The 16,903-nt window shown below is 38.0% G+C and overlaps 1 protein-coding gene across 2 annotated transcripts in view; it reads right to left on the reverse strand.

Moving 5' to 3' along the window:
- Positions 1 to 16,903, reverse strand: part of GFPT1 (glutamine--fructose-6-phosphate transaminase 1) — a 55,949-nt gene that overhangs the window by 33,603 nt on the left and 5,443 nt on the right. For both annotated transcript variants that reach the window (XM_053890757.1, XM_053890756.1), the window contains exons 2-6: positions 11,893 to 12,000; positions 9,657 to 9,764; positions 5,544 to 5,669; positions 2,518 to 2,576; positions 811 to 945 (exon numbers count right to left, since the gene is read on the reverse strand). In XM_053890757.1, the coding sequence (XP_053746732.1) occupies positions 811 to 945; positions 2,518 to 2,576; positions 5,544 to 5,669; positions 9,657 to 9,764; positions 11,893 to 12,000 (536 nt within the window). The remainder of the gene's footprint in view (positions 1 to 810; positions 946 to 2,517; positions 2,577 to 5,543; positions 5,670 to 9,656; positions 9,765 to 11,892; positions 12,001 to 16,903) is intronic.

Genomic DNA, 16,903 nt, shown 5'->3' on the forward strand with positions numbered 1-16,903 from the left:
CTGAATGCATCTATTGTGTACATGTTTGTGTGGTATCTATGGGTTCATGTGTTTTTAGAAAAACTCCTTGATTTTGGATTATTTTTAATTCTCATGATACAAACTACTGAAAAAGTAGAGTTTTAAGTGTGTGGGAAGGGAGTGGTCAGTCAGAGTCTCTCGAAATTATTCAAGTTGAAGAGCACCTTCGGTGGCTCAGTCAGTTAAGTGTCTGACTTTTGATCTCGGCTCAGGACATGATCTCATGGTTCGTTGAGATCAAGCCCCATGTTGGGCTCTGCGATGACAGTGGAACCTGCTTGGGATTCTCTGTCTCCATTCTCTCTGTGCCTCTCTCTCTCTCAAAATAAATAAACTTTAAAAAAGAAACAAAAAACATTCTCAAGTTGAATAGTAATATATATATGGGAAATAAAAGCCAAAAATACTTAAAAATTAGCACAGTTCCTGCTTACCTTAAGAGTTTGTGATAATGTTGGCGATAATCTTAAAAAGCATGGTTTAGGGGCGTCTAACTCTTGATTTTGGCTCAGGTCATGACCTCACTGTTTGTTGAGATAGAGCCCCGCATTGGGCTTTGTGCTCATAGCACAGAGCCTGTTTGGGATTCTCTTCCCTCTCTCTCTGTCCCTCTCCTGAGCTTACTCTCTCTCTCCTCGCTCTCTCAAAATAAATAAACAAATACATTTTTTAAAAAACTTAAAACTTATAGTTTAGGAGCACCTCACTGGATCAGTCTGTAGAGCATACGACTCTTGATCTAGGGATTACAGTTAAAGCCATCTTAAAGAAAAAAGTGTGGTTTAATACCAATTGTTGGATAACTCTCTCCACCAACGTAGTAAAACTGATATCTTGACTTTCCCTGTTGTCATACATGTACTTAACAAGCTTGGCAATTGTCTCTGTGTCTGTTTCAGATTCAAAATCATAGCCTTTGCTTTCCTGTAATTAGAAAGGAAAAAAATTGACACATTTAAGAAAATGTTCATGATATCCAAATCTATTCTACAGAATTTTTTTCCTCAAAAATTTCACTAACCAACTTCTAATATTTTTTGACCACCATTTCCCATTATCCATTGTTCAAAATGAAGGTCACCATCTAAGTGTAGCAAACCCAAAATAGTGAAGTATTTTGTGCAACTGAAATTGTGCTTTTAATTATATATACTTATAGATGCCACTATAAATTAAGAAAATTATAGGGGCACCCAGGTGGCCAGTTAAGCTTCCGACTCTTGATTTCGGCTCAGGTCGTGATCTCACGGTTCACGAGATTGAGCCCCACATCAGGCTCCGCACTGTTAGATTCTCTTTCGATTTTCTCTCTCCCCCTGCTCCTGCTCTCTCAAAATAATTTTTGAGATTTTAAATAATTAAATAATTTTAAATAACTTCAATTTTATATAATTAAATTTTAAATAATTAAAATATTATGGAATATATAACATCCACAAAACAATAATTCCATAATGAATATAATGATTCTTTCTTGGGTAATGATACCACACTATCCAATACAATAGCCATTAGCTATACGTGGCTATTTAAATTTAAACTGATTCAAATGAGGAGTGCACGGTGGCTCAGTCAACTGAGCTTCTGACTTTGGCTCAGGTCATGACCTCACAGTTCATGGGTTCCAGCCCCATGTCGGGCTCTGAGCTGACAGCTCAGAACTGTCCTCGGATACTCTGTCTCCCTCTCTACCCCTCCCTCCCTCGCTCTCTCTCTCTCTCCCTCAAAAATAAACATTAAAAAAAATTTTTTTAACTGATTAAAATGAAGTAACATTTTAAATTTGGATCTTCAGTCATACCAGCTCAATAACCACATGTGGACAGTGGCTACTACACTGGACAGCTCAGATACAGGCTTCTAACACTGCAGAAAAGTTCAACTGGACAGCCCCAAGAGGCACTCATGAACATATTATATCATCATGATATATTATCATGATATATCATCATCATGAACAATATTATATAGTACATGGCTATTTAGGGCATAGAACCTTCATTTAATCTGTCCTAATTCTTCTTATATACCCTGAAGCTTTTAAAAATGCCAAACAACGGGGCACTTGGGTAGCTCAGTCGGTTAAGCATCTGACTTCGGTTCAGGTCATGATCTCACAGTTTGTGAGTTTGAGCCCCACATCAGGCTCTGTGCTGACAGCTCAAAACCTGGAGCCTGCTTTGCATTCTGTGTGTCTCTCTCTCTGCCCCTTCCCCTGTCTCTCGTGCTCTCTCTCTCTCTCTAAAATAAACACTGAAAAAAAAAAATAAATAAATAAAATAATTATTTTTAAAGTAATTATTTGTAAAGCAATTATTTGTCATTCACATAAGAAACAAAAATATTCCACTATCACAAAGAAAAGTCCAGTAAGCCACCAAACCCTTGTAACCATCTTGGGAATTACTTGATCATACCTAGATGGTGCTGCTGCAACCCCAACAAATAAACTCACTGCTCTCAAAGCCTGGTGTCTTTTCAAGTTACTTTACTTACCAAAAACTTTTTCAAGTCTTTGTAGTTGGTGATAATTCCATTGTGAATAACAATAAATTCTAAAAGAGATAAAAAGTATTGATGATAAAAAATTACAGGTCTAGTAAACACTATCAACAGCCACAACTATCAAGCCACATGCTAGAATTCCAGGTGTAATCAAGTATCTTCTACTTTTCATTATCAGATTATCCTTGAGTAGATCAGCAGCATTATTTACGTGGTTTAGTGGAAGCACACGGTGCTAGAGAAGTGGATACAGAGTATCCAGTATAGAATATAATAAACTGGGGTCTAGAGACATCAATTTCATTTGTGGCTAAACTACTAATCTAATCTCACCCTATGAAAGGGGTAAATTTACTAGGGTTTCTTCATTTGCAAAACAAAAAGGTGACCAATACAACTATTATTTTCGCTTCTTTGTTCATTCATTCTTATGCATAAAAAATTCCTAAATTTAAAGAGAAAGACTTTCAAACTAAAACAATTACCTGATTTACATTAAATGAGCTTAAGAACTGAAGTTAAAGAATAAGAAAAACCAGCTATCCTGAGCATGGAGCTTGCTTGGGATTCATTCTTCCCCATTCTCCCCCAATCTGCCCCTCTCCCTGGCACATGCTCTCCTCTCTCTCTCTCTCTCTCAAAATAAAAATAAAATTTTAATTAAAAAAGAAAAAAGGAAGATCAGCTATCCAGATCTATAGTATTTTTCACTATTTCACTCAGACTATTGTCTGAGATCCAGACAATTCTTAAAATGTCAGATAAATTAATGTTAAAACAGCATTCCAACATCAAATACATATGTGGCAGGATAATTTTCATCTTCTTGATTAGAGGAGTTGGCAATATTTATAGCCCTCAACAGTGTATGTAAAGACCACTAATATGGATTTTTATTTAAAATTCTTAAAAATTATTCTTTAAAATTAGAATACTGGGGCATCTGGCTGGCTCATTGCTAGAGCGTGTGACTCTTGACCTCAGGGTCATGAGTTCAAGCTCCAAATTGGGCATGGAGGCTACTTAAAACAAAAAACAATCGTAAAATTAGAATACTAAACTATCAAAATGTTTTTAAATATACTTAAAGATCTGACATTTGGGGCTGATATTAAATGAGCTTGAATTAAATTAATTACAAATCAAATAATACACATTTTTCACTAGATTTTTAAGTGAAAAAAGATACCACCAAATGATACTACAAAAATAAATCTAAGAAAAACATTTTATTGCTGGAACACAGAATCATAAATAGCTGACTGCTAGATACAAAGCCCTAAAGCTCAAGCCCCGCCTTGGACTCTGTGCTGACACCTCAGAGCCTGGAGTCTAGAGCCTGCTTCGGATTCTGTGTCTCCCTCTCTCTCTGCCCCTCCCCTGCTCTTGCTCTCTCTCCCTCTCTCTCTCTCAGAAATAAAATAAACATTAAAAAAAAATTTTTTAAGGACTAAAAAATGTGTTAAATGGTTATCTACAGATAAGGAATAAGGATGAGGAAATACGATACAAATTAGACTTCTTTTAATATGACTTGTTTTATTGATATGACTTCAGAATTATGCACATAGTTCGAAATAAAATTAATTTTTAAAGATGGTCAATCCCTAAAAATTAAAATAAAACATATCAACATAATGTATCTGATTATACCACGACCACAGAGAATTATTCCAAGTGACTCGAAAACACAGTAATTTGATTATATATTTCTAAAGAGATACACTCTAAGGACAAAAATACTAACAAAAAATTAACAAAGAACAGTAAACATACTTATGGTGTTGGTATTAGGATTCCATTGTATGTAGATGACATAATAAATCAAATAAGTTATGTTGCAGGTGTTAAGAATGGAGTTTTTAGGTGTGATCGGAAGGAAATCTATCAGAGCAAGGAGGTCAAGTAAAAACCTTCCAGCGTTGGATGTGAATAGGAAGTGTTAGTGTAATATTATGCCGTGTTTTATCTTTAAACTTCCACATGCACGCACCCACCCACAGAGCTATGTCCACCTAAAAGGCCTAGGTGCATGAGCACTTCTAATAAGCACCTGGTTTCTAGTCTTTATATACCATTTCCACTAAAAGGAACTAAGGGTCTTTAGAGAAATGGCTGATTCCAAGTCTGGGGCAAAATTAGATGAACCTGAAACATCTCAACCTACCAGAAAATAACAAAGACTGTTAAGCCTACTGGTGTCATGTCAAAAGGACTCAGGAACCAACCTAAATTAGCTCCAAAGGCCAAAGATGGGAAAATTTGTACATCAATATACATTATTACTTCCGTGTTTTTAAAAAATGCAATATTTTAAATCTGAGTTTATAATAATAAAAAGAAACTCGTTTATCTTAGAACATGAGAACCACTTCATCTTTGAAAAATGGTAAAGTGAAAATATCAAATATTTATCCTGTCTCTCGTATATAATCTGTAACTCTGGGTAACTGAGCAGTTGATATGGAGAAGTTTCTTTTTATAGAAGTATTTGAGATAAGTGAAAAATGAATGACAGTATTTGACTATCACCATTTTACAAATCCCTAAAGCAATAATTAATGTTGGCAATGATCTATGGCCACTAATACAAACAGAAAAATGCCTAAACATTATATACCTCCACATGTAAATCAATACCATACCAATTTATAGTAAATAGAAGAGGCAGAGAAACATGTTAAATGACACCATGGGATGCATACAAATAGCAAGATCTAGACTGCAGGAAACTCTACAGGACAAACAACACAGTAAACTGCAAGGGAAAGGGAGAGAAAGGGAGAACTGCCAAAATAATCTGAGTGGAGGAATATAGAGAAATAGAACTGATTTTGTATTGATAAATGTTAAAGCTGGGTAACAGATACATCAGGTTCTACATACCGTCTACTTCTGATTATGTCCGAAACTTTCCAGATTAAAAAAAAATTAAAATAATGAAAACATAAGAGTCTTCATTCTCCCATTAGCCATCTCTCTATAATCATTCCAAAGCATGCAGAATGTGTCCATACCATTATTTTTATCAGAGCGCTGGGGATGGCTATTGACAGGATTGGGTTCTCCATGTGTTGCCCAACGGGTATGAGCTATTCCAAGGTGTACATCAAATTCTATATCCAAATCCATATCCTGTTGCTCTGAAGAATATAAAATGAAAAATTCCAATATTAAATCATGCTGTAGAGATAATGCTAGAATCTATATTTAAATATAATTATTACAGGACACCTGGGTGGCTCAGTTGGTTAAGCATCTAACTTCAGCTCAGGTCATGATCTCGAAGTCTGTGGGTTTGAGCCCTGCTTGGGCTCTGTGCTGACAGCTGAAGCCTGGAGCCTGCTTCAGATTCTGTTTCTCCCTCTCTCTGCCCTTCCCCTGCTTGTGCACTCACTCTCTCCCTCCCTCTCTATCTGTCAAAAACAAAGAAACATTGGGGCGGCTGGGTGGCTCAGTCAGTTAAGCGTCCAACTTTGGCTCAGGTCATGATATCACGGTTTGTGAGTTAGAGCCCCATGTCAGGCTCTGTGCTGACAGCTCAGAACCTGGATTCTGCTTTGAAGTCTGTGTCTCCCTCTCTCTCTCTGCCCCTCCCCCGCTCATGCTCAGTCTCTCTCTCACTCTCTCAAAAATACACATTTAAAAAAAATTTTTTTTTTAAAAAAGAAGAGCAAACTGCTCAGAAGTCTCAAATAGAAAAGTCATGCATTTTACTTTAGCAGTCTTTGTGGTTTTTATACTGGCTAATCAGGAGTCCTTTTAAAACACAAATCTGACCAGGAAACAACGCTTAAAATCCTTGAACAGATTTCCATTGCTTAAAAAGTGGTCTGCATCCCTAGCTACCCATTTCAATCATCTTAAACCTGGTCACAGGGATTTATAAAAAGATCCTCAAATTCTAACATGGAACCAGAGAGCCATTTTCTCAAAAGATAAAGTCCCAGTACCTTTCCATGGGATACAAGGCCCTTCACCATCTGGCCCCTACTTACCTTTACATTCTCATTCTCTCCACCCCTCTACAATTACACATCAAAGCTCTCAATACATCTTTTACAAATAACAACAGCTACCATTTACTGAGAACTTACTTGATGCTAGATACTAACAACTTCTCATCACTCTATCCCTATCAATATGACCCAAGCAACCACCAACCAAACTCCTTCAACAGAATTCTAACTGGTCTCCCGATGTCCAATTTTCCTTTATACAATCTAGTCTGCACACTAACCAAAGTGACCCTGTTAAATCATGTCAATCCCCTATGCAAAATTTTCTGATGGTTTCCCATGGCATATGTAGTAAAATCCATCATTCTTAAGACCCTATATGACCTAGCCCTCAGTCACCTCTCCAGCTCATCTCGTGCCACTCTCCCCGTCACTGGCTAGCCCACTGACTTTCAGCCCACATAGAGTCTTTGCACTTGGTGTTCCTTCTGCCTAAAATCTCCCGCCTTCAGACAATAATGTGGTCTCTGCTCAAATGTCACCTCTACTGTATTTTCTCCTCACAGCACCTATCACTACCTAACATTATATATTTGTTTGTTGTCTGGCCATCTCACTAGACAGTAAGTCCCACTGAGCCAAGGAGTCTGCCTATCTTGTTCTCTACTGTGTCATCAAGGCCTAGCACAATGGCTAGAATATAGTAAGCACTCAAGAAGAATTCATTTTGTTACTGAATCCTCACAATGCTCTACTAGGTACTACTGTCCCCATTTTATAAAGAAACTGAGGCTCTAAGAGGTCAGAGAACCTGCCCTAGGTCATAGCTAATAGGAAGCAGAAACAGGATTGGAACCCAAGTCTGGATGACATCCAGAGATAACAAATGTTAACATATAGCCATTCGTGCTTTACATCTCATGATGTAAAATGTAAAACAATCTTAAATTTTTATCACGTCCTAGAATAACAGCCTTCTTTTGCCACCAAATCTCACTGCCTTTACTATCGACACCACCTAATGACAGCACCTACTCTCTATGACAGTACTTACTCCTGTGTTTCAATTTCCTCATCTACAAAATGAAGATGATAGTTTTACCTACTTCATGGGTTATACTAAGCACTAGTAAGGCACTCAGTGGAATGTCTGGGACACACCAATAATAAATGTTATCTATTACTATTGAAGTCAGAAGTTACTGACAACCAATCTAATGGCCTTTTCTGAAATGACTTCCTTTCTCTTTTGTCTTAATGGGTCAAAAACTGAAACTTGCTACAAGTAACAAGGTGAATACCATAAACATCCAAATACCCACCCCCAGAGTTAACAAATGTTAACGTCTAACCATTTGTGCTCTAGATTTTTTTAAGATCTAAAATTTAAAAAATGCAATTGGTGCCTCCTTTATGCCCTGGCCCCATCCCATTCCTCCCCAGGGAATTCTCAGGTTAATGGAGCACTCCCCCACCTGTGCCTTTGTACGTCTAATAGAGACAGTAACATGTGTCCACAAATGATAGTATTCTTTTGTTTTTTAAATGGTACTAACTTTACACATCTCTAAGAATGCTTTTTTCATTTTTTCACTCAACATTAGGTTCCCACAACCTATCCATGTTCCCATATGCAGAACCAGATCCAGTATACTCCTTTCAAAAGCTACATGTGTTCATTCACTATACCACATACAACTTAGTCTCCTGCTGTCTTACTGGTAGACATTTAGGTTGTTTCTCCATTTTGCTGCAATGAATCTTGTCCTATCTCCTTATCCATAGAGTTTCAAGTATACGCCCAAGAAAGGAAGCACTTGGTCACAGGGTATAGGAATCTCCATTTAGATACTGCCAGCTTCCTCTCCAAAGTGATTTATCAGTTACAAATTCCCCAGCAATGTCTGCAAGTTCCCAATCCTCCACTCTCTTTCTGACTTTCCTTCAGGAGGTGGCAAGTCTCAATATGCTGTTATACAAAAATGGTGATTCTGGTCACAATCTGCCTTCCAGCCTCCCACACTCAACTACCTATAATGTAGAGTGAAAGGACCATTCCATCAAATTTGGCTTCCCTATTCTTACCTTTGCCGACACTCTTCTATTCAGAAGGTCCTCCCTTCTCACCCTCTTTGCCCACATAGAATCAGTAGGCATTCCTTATATATCCCAAGTCTCTCCAACAGTGCCCAACTTCAAGTGGGACCTAGCTCTCCCCTGAATCCTTAAGCAATTTGTTTGTTCTCTCCTATGGAAACTATATAATCAGCCTGGTATACAGGTACACACAGTAGACCGAATAGTTATACTACAGTTTTTGAAGTATAGTTATTTGGGTGCCTGCCTCATCCCTAAACTAATCTTACCCACAATACATGCAACGTAAGTATTGATCTAATTTGTTAAACAAGTACTACAAGGGTAAATGTTTGGCTTATGTGGGAAAAAAAGTGACTAAGTCTATCATTCTCCTCTTCTACCTGCACTCCTTTATCATGACATCCATTTGAGCAGGTACATAAAAAACCTACTGCTTCCTGGGGTTTGTGGAAGATTTTTTTTAATGTTTTTTTTTTTTTTTTTGTCAATTTACTTCAAAGCTTTCGTTTTGTTTTGAAGTTTCCTGTGAAAAATTAAAATGTTTAAGCATAATGTTATGAACTACATATTGAGAAGTATATCCTCTTTAATGCAGCATGTATCTCTGGGCAACTACTTTATACCAGGGAAGTAAGAAAATCTGAAAGAAAACATGATAGTTACCTAATTATAGCAGACCTACTAAAAAGGGCAACATCCAGACTGACTATATGTCCAAACTAGGCATTTACTCCAAAGTGAAGACACTAGAATAAGTGCACCACTAAAAATACCTTTGCCCTATGAAAGGCCTTCCTCAGGGATGGTGGTTCCTTCATTTTCAGATACTGAGCTTGCTGTGAACACAATGTACCTAGCTAATTTCCTCCCCTAGTTACTATGGTCATTTTTGAAGCTAAGGTATACTGCACACTAGCAAAGATAATAACAAAACTACTTTTCTTCCCTTCCTTCCACTTTAAACATCACTTTTCTTAAATGAACCCTAAATATGGAAAGGGAATTTGTTAGGAGAGGGAGAAGGAAACAAAGGGAGGGGAGAGGGGACAAAATTCAAACTAAGTACATTACTGTGAACTTCTTCATCCAGTGCCTTAACTTTCCCTTTCTTCTTAATGAGCTGGATCTTGCAGGCATTGGCTTCCCAATCCTTGTCATTGCCTCCATCAACTCCCACACCTAAATCATTGAGAGGCAGAAAAGCTAGATTTAGAAACTTAGATTATCATCGTGAGACACAACTTTTAATTACAAATTATTTTTTCATCTAATTCATTCATTTGTTCATCAATTCACATTTACTGAAAACCTATTATATGTCAAGAAACATGATAGCTGCTAGAAACAAAAATGAAATTAATTCAATTTTTATCTTCAAATTTCTAATGGGTCTACTCAGAAGAGAGGGAACAAATCATTACAATACAGTGTGGGTTTGGATTATATGATACAAGTACCACAGATTGGGGGGAAAAATAAAAGCACTATAGTTTGGGTGGCACCCTGAGCACCATGGAGAAACCCAGAAGATCGGCACCTACCTCAGAAGCAAAATACACAAGGACAATCAGGGAACACATTCCTCGAAATTCTACTTAAGTTTCTAAAGAATTTGAAAAAGTTACCCAAAGGTACTAAAAAAGCATGGAGTAGTTTTAAGTAGAGAAACTAAAAATGTTTAGAAGACTCTCTTTGGAAACGGAGTAGACTGAAAGGGAGGAACAGCTGTCAGAAGATGATAGCTACAGGAAAGCAAAAGTGAGGAGGCCCTGAACCAAACAGTGGTGATGAAGACAGAGATCAGTGATACTGAGGGTAGAACTGGCTGGATGCAATGTGAGAAGGCAGGCTGGGTCTGGGATACCTTCTAGGCTCACAGGACTTGTTGAATGATTGCTGATAAAAGGAATACAGAAAGAACAGCGTGGGGAGTATGTTCATTTCACTTCTGGGCATGCAAAGTTTATAATATCATGGTTTATCCAGGAAGAAAATTCTAAGAGGCAACTGGAAATACATGTCTGCAGCTTGGGAAATACATATGGGTTATTCATCATCAACATATGGGAGGCTGATGAAGTCAGAGCTCACCCATGACGATACAAAGTAAGAAAAATGGGCGTAGGAAAGAATCTTAAGGAACATTAATATTTAAGCAAAGGTGGAAGAAAAGGAGCCCTCAAAGCAAACAAAAGAACCAGCATATTAAGAAGAGAATATGTGTTATCCAAAAGCTAAGGAAGGAGAGAATTTTATGAACAAAAGAGCTGAGGAATTCACTTTCTATTAACTGAGGAAGTTATGGAAAGTAAGTGCCCATTACATTCGGCAATGTCAAAGGTACAGAAAAGGCTTAACATAGCAAGCCTGACACCGCTTTACACTGCTTTCCTTAGAAAGGTCTGCCTGCAAAGTTGGCCCTTGGCTGGCATCTGGGAACCTGGGATTTCAGGAGGGTTACCTAACTGATAAAGAATGGTTTACTGCACCTTATTAACTGCAAACAATGTGGCTTATACTGAACATCTGCTTCCACTCTGGGAGTCTAGAATTGTGGTACGTGTTAGGCAGATGGGATCTATGCGAGCAGCCTCAAATAAAAGCTTGGGCACTGAGTGGTTTCAGTGATACACATTTCACAACGTTGTCACAGCTGGCTGAATTAAGTGCACAATGTGTGACTCCAACAGGAGAAAACGCTCAGAAGTTGTGCCTCATATCCTCCAGACTTCACCCCATGTGTCTTTTCTCCTTGCTGATTTTGCTCTGGATTCTCTTGTTGGAATAAATCCTAGTCATGAGTACAACTATATGCTAAGTCCTCCTTGGGAGGTGGTCTTGGGGACCCCTAACATGGTTAAGGAAAGGAGCCAGAATACACCATTAAGCTGACAAAAAGGTATTTTTATTTGCTTTGCCATTTATTTAAGGTGGAAGGATCTCAGGCAAGTTTATATGCCAAGAGCAGGGAATCCTTAGAGAAAAAGAAATTAAAGTTACAAGAAAGAAAAAAGATAATTTATAAAGTAAGGCCTTCAAGAACTTTGTTCTACCATGAACATGCCTCAGGTGATTTATGTTTTTATAGTAACATTCTCAACAAAGGAAGATATCCATAAGAAGTAATATAAATGGTAATACTGTTGAAATTACATGAATAAACCCTTTGAACATAATAAAAGATAAAAATTCTTTTTATGTTTACTCAAAAATAAACATTACTAAAGAATCTAGGCAACAAACAAAACCTCTTTATATAGATTCAAGAATCATGTAGAACCTATAATATTTTTTTAAAAGGAAATACCAGCAGAATCATATCCTCTGTACTCCAGTCTCTGAAGGCCTTTGATTAGGGTCTCCAAGATTTCTCGTCTTGTGCGAGGAACATGGTAGTTTAAGTAAGCAAATATACCTGCAAATGAACAAATATTTAATAAAAAATTTGACTAATGAAACAAAATTGACACAATTATGACAAAATCTTCATCTGCATAATTATGTCTAAGATGTGCAGAAACATGAAGCTAGAGTCATCTTTAAAAAAGAGAGGCACATGGGTGGCTCAGTTGGTTAAGCGTCCAATTCTTGATTTTGGCTCAGGTCATGATCTCACGGTTTGTGGGTTCCAGCCCCATCAGTCTCTGTGCTGACAGGGTGGAGCCTGCTTGGGATTCTCTCTCTCCCTCTCTCTCTGCCCCTCCCCTGCTCACACTCTCTCTCAAAGATAAATAAATAAACTTAAAAAAAAATTTTAGATTAATCAATCAACAAATTCGTGGTTTATGTCCTATATATTGAGCATTGTTTAAAACATTTTCTGAAATATTTTAAGCAACACATGGACCCTACAAAACTATATAGATGAAATAATTTTTCTTATAGCCAATGATCCTGGTATCAATATCAGTAACAATAAACAACTTATAAATATCAAAGATGTGAAAAATAAAACCTAAATAATTTAATAATAGGGAAAAATGGACTAAGATATTTCCTTAAGGGAAAATGGCTGGAATCTTTTGTTCACCAGATACTACCAAAGATAAACAACTATTACGGTACATGTTAACACCTACTGAGAATTCACAAAAAAGAGTACTTATTTGGAAAAAACAAAATTAGAATAAAAAGGACTAGTACAATGTGAACTGAACCAGAAAAGAAAACAAGCAGTAGAACATAGGTAAAGGAAGTCTACATTAAAAATAATTCTTTAGGGGCATCTGGGTGGCTCAGTCAGTTAGGCATCCGACTCCGGCTCAGGTCATCATCTCATGAGTTTGAGCCCTGCGTCGGACTCTGTGCTGACAGCTCGGAGCTTGGAGCCTGCTTTGGATTCTGTGTCTCCCTCTCTCTCTGCCCTTCCCCTGCTCACGCTGTCTCTCTCACTCTTAAAAATAAATATACATTAAAATTTTTTTTTTAATTTTTATATGCTTATTCACTTTTTAAAAAAAATTTTAATGTTTATTTGAGAGAGAGAGAGAGAGAGAGAGAGAGAGCAAGCACATGAGCAGGACAGGGCCAGAAAGAGGGAGACAGAGGATCTGAAGCAGGTTTTGCACTGTGAGCGCAGAGCCCAACTCGGGGCCTGAACTCACAAACCATGAGGTCATGACCTGAGCCAAAACCAAAAGTCAACCACTTATCCAACTGGCCACCCAGGGGCCCCCATTTATTCTTTTTTGAGAGACAGAGCATGAGTGGGGGAGGGGCAGAGAGAGAGGGAGACATAGAATCTGAAGCAGGCTCCAGGCTCTGAGCTGTCAGCACAGAGCCTGACGCGGGGCTCGAACGCATGAACCCGTGAGATCACGTCCCGAGTCAAAGTCCGACCCTCAACCGACTGAGCCACCCAGGCGCACCAGAAGTCCACATTTTAAAAACAACAGCATGAGGAATGCCAACCACATCTCATATTTGATTGTTCTGTCTCAAAAGTCTCTCTGAATCCAGAATGGTCTCCCCTATTGCCCTGTCTTCCCCCCAGACACCAACTTACTGGCAAGCTGAGGCCAATTTTCTTGTTGAATGTCTCACCTTCTGGCTGTGTCTAATTGCTTAAGCTAGAAAGAATCTAACCAATTCCTCTATTCCTTGTAGTTCCTGTAGATTGGGAGACAGATCTAAAGACTTGATTGAGTTAGGTTAAAATTTGAGGGCAAGAATTACTCACAATGTACGTATGTATTTTATACTGTCCGTAGGTCCCTTATTAGTGATGTTAAGATTGTCATTAGTAAAGACAATCAGATCATCTAGCCTATCATATTCTGAAAGCATCTTCAGAATACTTTTCAGGGCTTTAGATATTGACAGCACTGATTTTAAGACATTCATATTCTCTTTCTTCGTGATCTATATAATAATGGAGCACTTCCCAATCAGTGGCATCTTAAATTCAATAAAATACTACATATCGTGTTCCAATTCAAAACCTGCTTTTTCCTTGAGAGGAAGCACTACTATTATCGGTAATTATCACTGTCATTTTGGAGCTCACTTTTGGAACAAAGAAAAGAAGACGAGGCATAGAGGAAGAAGTCAGAGCAACATTTCTCCATACATAACCAGGCAGGAATTGAAAGGAAGAAAAGGACAACGTATGTAGAAAAGTTTTCTAAGATCAAAGTAACAGAGCTGGAAAAAGAAAACACAAAGGGGAGGGGATTAATCTAAGTCATCCGTGCTTAGAGAAACGAGAGATAAAAGAGACTGAACCTGTCAATTTTACAGACCAGCCCCTCGCCAGGACTCCTGGCCCGAGACAAGTGCACCTGCTGGCATTGGTGGGTTATGTGTACTCATGGGGTAGCTGGGAAAATATAATGGCAAATAACCAGTCAATCAGGCATACAGGACATGTTCGCAAGGGAGGCATTCATAACTCAAAATGGTGCTTATTCGCATAGAAATCACTAGAATGAGCCCCATTTCAGGTCTTTGACTTGTCTTCTCAAACCTCCCACAAACAGTTCTACTTTAGATTAACTACTAAAAGCCTAAAAATCAACTCTCCACTACTCTTTGGTAACTGCTTCAATACCACACACACTAGTTTTATGGAGCACAGATTTTCCTCTCCTATTATCACCATGTGCTTCCCAAGTATAAGTTTTCTTATTTATTAATGGAATATTCTTGAAATAAATATCCCCCTAAATGAAGTGGATGCTTGCACCTACAGGGATCATTCTTGGAAAATTGCAACTTAAAGTCAATGACATAAAAGTACTAATGAGCACCCTGCTTAACAAAATATTCAGATGCAACCTGGGTCACAGACACACTTGGTTGAAAGGCTGTTAAACGGTACTGAAATGAAAACTGAATGCAACTTAGTTGACTAATTAAATTATTAAAGTTCCTATGCCTGACTGAATTTATGTCCTTATAAATGAGAATACTTTTACATGGTTTTTCCCTTGACACCTTCAATATTTTGAGACTTCAGACAGTATAATTTACCAGTGATAAGTGTTCAAATTCATTCTCTAAATTTTATACTTTCTGTATCAAAATCCATCTGCAATGCCACTTAACTTTCATTTTGAAAGTTATAATCCATTCATAATCATCATTAAAGATTCAAAGTACACAAATGCTACAGGATAAATTGTGTATATCCATACAAGGGAGCTATCCACTGTTAATCCCATACAAACTGTCTGAATCCTTCAGCTATGAACCTCTGTATATGTACAGTCCTTTAGCTATACATATATAAAACTAGATGTACATAGCTTTAAAGGGCACTTCTTTAACACATAAATGTGACGACTCTATATATACTGTTTCTTAGGATGTTGGCTATCTTTTTATGTCAGTATATACGCATCTACCCTATTCTATTTAATGGCTGCACACTACTCCCTAATAGATTTATTTTACCTAATCATTTCCCTCCTGGTTGAGGTTTTTCTGATTCTTCAGTTACAAATAATGCTGTAATTAAACATACACATCAACTTGATGCTTGTCATAAAACATATTCAGCACTATAATCACAGAGGCACACTCTACAGGTAAGAGTCCTTTAAAAGAGGAAATATTTGAGATAACATTTTCTACAATCCTGAAAACACCAAGAAAAAATTATAACATATAGAATGACAAAATGAGGAATTTCAATTAGTAGTGCTTTTTAAGTGTTTAAAATCTTTTCCCTATTTACAAAAATGCTGGTTCAAGTATCCCCAACTTTGTTGTAAATACACGCTGCCGCTGGAAGGAGCTCTGTGTAACACTTCTCTCTTACACATTTAACACTCTGGAACTCAAAGCACTGTTTAAACCCTGACATCTCTAATTACACACTCCCTCACAGCCTACCTATAGCATCATCTTTCTGGAAAAAAAGCACGTACTTCCTGCCCGCAAACCGTCCAACATTCCATCCCTCCCGCTTCTGTCTAACCAATCCCATCACACCACAATTTTTCATCATCCTGACAACCAGCCCCTCTGGGCCCACTGTGTTCTAACTCTGGAGTCCCCGAACAGGCCTACAGCAGAGTCCATCCGCTTCAGGTCCATCCATTTCAGGCCCACTTCTGTAGGGGCCCTCCCAACTGCTGGCCAACCCTGTTAATTCACTGCTGGTCCAACTTTCAAACTTCTCCAGATATTATCCTAAAGCTTAGAATCTAGACTATTCTCCTATCCCCATTTCTCTTCCCGCTTTCTTCCTCAATTTTTAGTAGATCCTCACCTACAGAATTGAAGCTTTCATCTTCATCTTAACAGTATATACTCTCTTATCCTTCCTACATTGTTCGACACGCCAGAGGCTGTTCACCTTATCGACTTACTAGGGATATGGATACAGTCTGGTGAGAGAGAGATCCACACCCTCCCCTGGGTTTTCAAGGACCAGCAAGAGCTCATCAGACACGGCTGCAACATCTTCACTTTCCCAGGCACAGGTCCCCCCCTCATGGCAAACCCACTCCAAGGTGCCTTATTCCTCTATATGAGCTCAAAATAGAGAAACATTTCCCATACTACTCCCTGAAAGCCAGTTTCTCCTACCTGTTATAACTCTTGATAAGCGATTCCTCAACTTTCTACATACAGAACTTTTTATTAACATCAAAATATTTTGAGGACCCTACATAATAGTGGGTTGAATTTTTATTATCCAATGATGTAGAACATCTTTTGTACAATTTTATAGAAAAGGCTTAAAGTATGAATTAAGCAGTGAACGCCCTGTAGTAATTTCACAGTTTACAGGTCAAGAACCACCGCGCTAGAACTCAACTCTTCAACTCTATCAGAGGACCTCAGTTCCACAATACTCCCACCTCCTCAAT

Source organism: Panthera pardus, unplaced genomic scaffold (assembly GCF_024362965.1).
Source record: "Panthera pardus isolate Hobbes unplaced genomic scaffold, ASM2436296v1 HiC_scaffold_25, whole genome shotgun sequence".
NCBI lineage: Eukaryota > Metazoa > Chordata > Mammalia > Carnivora > Felidae > Panthera > Panthera pardus.